The 7500-nt window shown below is 45.1% G+C and overlaps 1 protein-coding gene across 1 annotated transcript in view; it reads left to right on the top strand.

Moving 5' to 3' along the window:
* Positions 1–896: 896 nt before the first annotated feature.
* LOC143126255 (collagen and calcium-binding EGF domain-containing protein 1-like) overlaps positions 897–7500 on the top strand; it is a 28354-nt gene continuing 21750 nt past the window's right edge. Inside the window, exons 1-2 of the mRNA XM_076288156.1 lie at positions 897–1495; positions 3485–3577. Of these exons, the coding sequence (XP_076144271.1) occupies positions 1383–1495; positions 3485–3577 (206 nt within the window). The 5' untranslated portion in view covers positions 897–1382. The remainder of the gene's footprint in view (positions 1496–3484; positions 3578–7500) is intronic.

Below are 7500 nucleotides of genomic sequence, written 5' to 3'. Positions count from 1 at the left end.
TCCATTCCTGGAAGTCACTGACTTTGTGAACCATCCAAAACAACTTGAGGGTTTGTTAGAATTACTGTGTTCTGGCTGGCTCTCCTCCCTTGCACTCACATGCCGCACACCAAACAACAGAACTCTCACTCTTCACTCTTTCCAGCACATTGTTTTCCATTTAGACACTATAAAAGGGATGACCACACTTCAGACACACTTTTTGCATGGGGGGAAAACACACAAACACCTTCATCATATGTAAATATTAAGATATGGCCTCTTTGTTTTGGTATTTGATAAGCAGATAAATCACCATTGTTGATTGTTGATCCTTAAACATCTTTTGACACTGGACTAGATTGTTTCCCAGTAAAGGCTATACTGTATTGTTTGATGTTTACACCCAAGGACAAAGAAGACTGACATAAGAGAGTTTGTGGTATGATTAAACAATTAGGCCTATATATTTATGAGTTTTACTTAATACAGTTTATTCTCTGCCAAACTCAGGTCATTTTTAGTTATCTTTAACAACAGGGACTTGATTTCTTAAGCAACCTCAGTATGCAATATGCTCAATTAAAAAAATAAAAACTTTTTTTATACGGTCTATGTTTTACACAAGTATTTTTATTTATTTATTTATATATTTTTTAATGGAAAACGTGCATCATAGGTGCAATCATAGTTCTCAAATATTTAGTCGTAGGCTATAAAACCTCTCCATGTCTCGGGTTAGACACGATGATGATGACCATAAAAATGACAAAGTGTTTCTGATGTGATATCAGTCTTTCAAGTTGCTGTACGAAAATAATAGAGACAAAACCAAACCAGTATAAGTAACGTTCGCTCACCACGTTAAAACCATCTCAACTACCGCGGCCTGGCAGCGAGCGGACAGAGGAAACAGAGAAAGGTTAAAGACGGCTTATGCGCTTATCCGGCCTGAGCTACAACATTACTCCACAAGAGGACGATGTGGAGGTCATTCTTTCCGCTGTCAAACATTTACTTTGCGCTAAATCAGTTCTTAAAAGCAGGAATGCAAATCCGGTGGGGATTAAGCAGCAAACTCCCAACTCATCACGACGCGGGGTTGTAAAGGCGGCCAATGTGTCTGAAGGAGGTCTGAAGTCAGTGCGCAACAACTGTGCCTGGACACCAGTTCTGCCACTCATGCTCGCTGCCACTGAGCATTCCTTGTTTTTAGCCACACGTGTTTTACTTATTTTTACAGTTTTCAGCCAAATTTAAACAAATAGAACTTGTTTTGCTATACGATACCTATTAGGAGAAACGGGTTGATTTTAAAAGCAGCTTTTCAGACAGGTCTTAATGCACTGTCCAGAACTTTCGAACAAATGTGAGCAGATCACTTGGTACGCTGGACGAAGGACATGGGTCAACTATACCGTTCTTCACTTTTCCCATTTGTCGTTTTATGTGTTGTTTTTCCTCAAGATTGCAGCCTCGTGTCTTTTATGACAAGCACCACAGCCGACACCTCGGGGTAAGTTGTGCGTCTTTGCGCCGCACGCAGCTCACAGTTGTTCAGCTGACCGACTTTTGAGTCTTGGCTTTTGTCGTTTGCTTGTTTCTTGCCAAAAATGATTTTTGCGTTATTTGTCAGTGAAGCATGTCCTCATTTTATTCTCTCTTTGAGAGGAAACCTATTTAAAAGTCATGGGAACAGCGAACTCTTTGGTCTTTCGTCCGTGTAAATACAGTCGAGCGTGACAGTGATGGAATCTCTAAAACTAAGTTTGTTCTTCAAGTCTAGTCTAGAGAAACATTTTAAGACACAGCATGATTGAATTTAATTATTCGCTGGTTGATCAATGCTTCGCATCACACGGGAATGTTTTCTTAAAGAAATTATGTTTGACAGATGGCATGATGCAGTCTCTCTCTTCTCGCCGGAAATTTCCAGTCGAAGTCTCTGCCATAAATTCACAAGATGTGACGCGCACACGCGGTGCAGTGATGCACCTCGTTACTCTCCTTTAGCTGAAGTGACTCAAGAAAATACTCCGACTGCCACTCCTGTTTTCAAGCGCGCCTTTTAAACGAGATATTTCATGGTGTAATGGGCTATGGATTAAGGTGTCAGTTTTAAGTGGACCGAGAGGAAGACGGGGAGCCAAAGAGTTTCTATATGAGGAAGAATATAAGGGCTTGTCTCAGGTAGACGTCGTTGAATCACTTGCTCATTTTCAAATGCATGGTGCACTTTATTGATTCATTCGTGCAAAAATGACCCTGATTACAGCGGAAATACATCACAACAGCGAACCGCACTTGTATAATTGTATTCTCTTGAAACCGAAATACATTATCAAATCAACGATTAAGACGTTTAGTAGTTACCAGACACTTGTAATGGATTTTACATTCCCCTAGAGTCTTTTGTCAATTGGCATGTAGAAAAAAGGATAGTGATTAGATAATGTCAGCAAAAATGAATACCTTCAGCTCCTCTTTCACTGCAGAAACTCTACATTCCAACTACATCTTAAATTGCCTATTTGTGAGTGAGCCAAGAGGGGAATGTTTGCCCTGCAGCAACATTAAAGGTGTTGTCTGCAATTCTGGCTGTGTACAGCTTGGTCCGGCTGCCTTATTTGTTCCCCGATTTTAGAGCCAGGACTGTGCAGGGGCACCTGAGAGTTTTGAGTGCACAGACAGAATGGACAGCTGCAGCTGAATTTGGCAAAGGGGCAATTTGCTTGCAATTTCATTTGAGAAAGAAATCGTGTGGGATTAGAATTGTGGACATCACTTTTTAAAATTTCTTGGGAAGCGACCCACCACTTCCTGGCACTGAAAGCATCAGGCTGTCATAACTCATGACCCCCTGAATCCAAACTCTACCGCCACACAAAAAAAATTCTTCAGCCTCAGCAACCATGTGATCCATCTGTTTTGGCTCAGGGTGTTTGCGGAGTGCGCGTGTGGTTAGGATCAGGCTAGCGGGAGAGCCCGTGGGAAGAGCAGGGAAGGTACATAGGGTATGGTGAAATTCAGTGCAATTCTGAGTCACGTATACAGCCCATTTGAACCCCACTCACTCGTTCACCCCCTCACTCCCTGTCTTGCTCGCTGACTTGCACCGTTAGCCTGTGGCTTTAGGTTTCAGCGCTGCGGTTCACCCTATGGTTGTCCCACTGGGGGAATTTCCAGTAGGGCCTAATAAAGAGGGAAGGGGGGAAAAAAAGAAAAATGGGAACGCCAACTCAAGTTGAACAAAGGTGATCCCATATGTTTTCGGAATATGAGACTTTTCCTGCTCTGACAGCGTGCGGACGAGCGACTTGGCTTGGAGGTGTGTGTGTGAGAGCGACTTGGCTTGGAGGTGTGTGTGAGAGAATAGCCCTGCCTAGACAGGCAACTGCAGTGAAAAGCACACCCACCAGTGCTGAGTTATCTTTCCCAAACACATACAGTAACGTTTATAAAAATGACTTGATTTCCCAAAATTCCCTTCTCTCTTGGCAACCAGGGGGTTACAGAGTGAAGAGTGTCCAGAGAACAAGATACTGACGGTGGAGTACCCTTGCACTCGGTCAGGGGGCAAGAACAGCACCTGTCTCAGGTAAGATGAAATCTCACACACACACACACACACACACACACACACACACACACACACACAGTTTCTCTCACCTTTGTGTGCAATCACATTAGAAGAGGCAATCAGCCAGTCACACACACACACACACACACACACACACACACACACACACACACAGTTTCTCTCACCTTTGTGTGCAATCATATTAGAAGAGGCAATCAGCCAGTCACACACACACACACACACACACACACACACACACACACACACACACACACACACACACACACACACACAGGCGTGTGTTTTCCACAGCTCTGTGCTCTAAGTGCTGGTGGGGAGCCAGCTGTGGAGCTCTGTTCTGTATCAGGGGGCTGCCAGGCTGGGGGAGCTGGGGTCTCCATTGCTCCAATGCCTCTCGGCTGGATAGAGATGAGTGGAAGTGCTTGTGAAGGCTTCACCCTCCCTCTCTGTCTCTCGCTCGCTTTCTCTCTCCTTCTCTTGTTCTTTTCATCACCTCATCTCCTCACATCTGTCTCCTTGGCTACCTTGTTTCATTCATCTCTCTCTCTCACTCACTCTCTCCATATTACACAGTACAGCTCCATTATTCTTCTCTCTCCCTCCCGTACTCATGTTCTTTGTCTCCATCTTTTTTATCATCCTGCATGTTTCTATCTTGTCCTTTATCTGAGGGGCAGCCGTGGCCTACTGGTTAGCGTTTCGGACTTGTAACCGGAGGGTTGCCGGTTCGAACCCCGACCAGTAGGAACGGCTGAAGTGCCCTTGAGCAAGGCACCTAACCCCTCACTGCTCCCCGAGCGCCTGCTGTAGCAGGCAGCTCACTGCGTCGGGATTAGTGTGTGCTTCACCTCACTGTGTGTTCACTGTGTGCTGAGTGTGTTTCACTAATTCACGGATTGGGATAAATGCAGAAACCAAATTTCTCTCACAGGATCAAAAGAGCATATATACTTATACTTATACTTATCTGTTTCTCTCTGCATCCCCCTCTACTCTTTATTGGCTCTTTTCCTGCTGTTCATCCTTCACCACTCTTCCCTTGTTTTTAGCCTCTCTTCATGTTGTTGTTCTACTTGGCTCTGCAGTGATGATGATGGTGATGGTAGTGATAATGATGATGATGATGGTGATGATGGGGATGGTGATGGTGATGGTGATGGTGATGATGATGATGATGATGATGATGATGATGACGGTGGTGGTGATGATCGAGATGAGAAGAAGGAGGAACAGAATGAAGAGAATGAATGATGATGATGATGATGATGATGATGATAATGGTGATGATGGTGATGGTGAAGGGGATGTAAACGAGGAGGAGTAGGAGTAGAATGATAATGATGATGATGATGATGATGATGATCATGATGATGAGGAGGATGAGAATGATGATGAGAAGGACGAGGAACATGATGATGAGAATGATGATGATGATGATAATGTTGATGATGAATATGTCAATGATGATGATGATGAGAATGATAATATTGGTGATGAATATGCCAATGATGATGATGATGATGATGATGATGATAATAATGTTGGTGATGAATATGCCAATGATGATGATGATGATGATGATGATGATGATGATAATAATGTTGGTGATGAATATGCCAATGATGATGATGATGATGATGATGATAATAATGTTGGTGATGAATATGCCAATGATGATGAGGAGGAGGGGGAGGAGCAGAAGAAGAACAATGATTACAGGCAAGCTGCTTGTCCTCTTCTGCACTCTTTACAGTTTTCTACCATTTTTCAGCTGTGCATGCTACTCTCTCTCTCTCTCTCTCTTCTCTGCTGAGCAATGTCTTTGAGGCCGAATCTGGGTTACGATGAGGCAGAATGAGTTTATTTACTGATTCCGGCTAACCACTCCCAGCTGTGGGTCCCAGGCTCTGTTAGGGAGCCCTGCTGCTTCAAACACCCGCTTCGACTCATCACTCTGGGGGAGGACTCAGCTGTAAACAGCCTCCCGCTCGCTGCAGCCCCAGCCTCTCCGCATCTGTGCGCTGGCATAAGTTTGGCTGCTCCTGCATAAATAGAGCATTATGGAGTATTATAAAGACATTTACTGTATTGTGGAGAGGAGGGAGGAGATGATGGGCCGAGACATATAGATTAGCAGTGATGTATATGTTTAGCCGAGCTACAGACACCGAGTCGTCCATAGCAGCTTACAGATGTGTAAAGGCGTATGGCGTATAAAGGCGTTCATGTGTTTATATACATGTATCTGACTTGTACTCCTGAAAAGGGTCATTACACGCTGTGATGAAATCATTCAACTGATTACGATAAGGGATGTCTATAGCACCACTGACAAAGTACCGAGCAAAATGTTAACAAGAGCATTGCAACAGAGAAAGGCCTTAGAAGATGTCCAGGTTCAGCTGTAAACACATGGATGCAAATGAAAACAAGGACACAGTTTTACAAGAACTTCATCCACCATTGTTCTATTGCATTACAATGTTGTATGCACGCCATACACAAGAAGGCATATTAAAACACTTGACAAACATGCTTTGTCAACAGTGATTGAACGTTCTGCAGAGCTACAGCGACTAGGACTGCAAAGAGCATTTTTATAGGGAGCCATTCAAAGGATTCAAGGATTCTGAGGGGGATTTAAATCACATCTTTTAAGAGCTGCCTTGTGGGACTAGACGAGGAGGAACTTCTTGTGAGATGCCAGGGCACAGGGGGGAAAGGCTGGCTCCATACTCTCACTGGCAGCACTGTGGGTTTGGCTGTCTGAGCACAACACCTCTGGGAGGAAGAGGAAGGAGGTTGAAAGGCGGCCACATCTCCAACTCTCTCTCTCTCTCTTTTATCTTTCTCCCTCTTTCTCTCTCTCTCTTTTCCTATCTCTCTCTCTCGCTCTCTCTCTGTCTCTCTCTTTCTCATCACCTTTTTTCTTTCTCTCTGTCTTCCTCATCCCTCTCTCTCTCCCTTTCTCTCTCTCTATCTCCCCTTCTGTCTCATTCTGGAGTGACAGACCAAAGTGCTCTGTCTTCATCTCTCAGTAGACTGACAGAGCAGAGCCCAGCCAGACTGACAGTCTAAAGTGGGTTGGGCTGCAAACCCAAACCCAGTCCCAAGACAGTCAGTGTACTCCTGTGTGTGTCTATGCATGTGTGTGTGTGTGTGCGTGTGCGTGCATGCATGCATGTGTGCAGTTGTGTGTGTGTGTGTGTGTGTGTGTGTGTGTGTGTGTGTGTGTGTGTCTGTGTGTGTGTCTGTGTGTGTGTGTGTGTGTGTGTGTGTGTGTGTGTGTGTGTGTGTGTGTGTGTGTGTCTGTGTGTGTGTGCGTGTGTGTGCGTGTGCGTGCATGCATGCATGTGTGCAGTTGTGTGTGTGTGTGTGTGTGTGTGTGTGTGTGTGTGTGTGTGGAGGAGGAGAGCTGAGTGGCAGAGAGCGATTAGTGGCGAGCACGTCTTCTCCCCTGTCAGTGCCCCTTCATTTAGAGTCCAGACATTTCCTCCCTTCAGTGATAGAGGCCTTAGAGCTGCAGTCCCATCTCTGCTGGGAAGATCCCTCAGATCTCCTCAGAGCTTGGCAGGCCCTGTTTCCCTCCATCCATCTTCCCCGTCAGTCAGCCAGGCTCCTGATGTGGCAACCGCTCAGAGGTGAACTGAGCTGTGTGTGTGTGTGTGTGTGTGTGTTCCACTTTAGCCAGTGAGACTTCTGATGCCACAAGTTATACAGTGAACAGAGCTGGGATGTGTGTGTGTGTGTGTGTGTGTGTGTGTGTATGTGTGTGTGGCATGAGCTGAGAGGTGAACTGGGCTGAACTGGGCTCCCCAGGCCTGGCCTGTCATCTGCTCCCCAAAATAACCAGCATTTACATAAAGCACGGCTCACAGACCCCTCTCAGTTACACACACACACACACACACACACACACA

This window comes from Alosa pseudoharengus, unplaced genomic scaffold (assembly GCF_046254945.1).
Source record: "Alosa pseudoharengus isolate Yale_2024_CS ecotype anadromous, Long Island Sound unplaced genomic scaffold, YU_APseudo_1.1 YU_APseudo_1.1_scf_16, whole genome shotgun sequence".
NCBI lineage: Eukaryota > Metazoa > Chordata > Actinopteri > Clupeiformes > Clupeidae > Alosa > Alosa pseudoharengus.
Note: the sequence above shows the minus strand (reverse complement) of the source record. Positions and strands in the feature narration are given on the sequence as shown.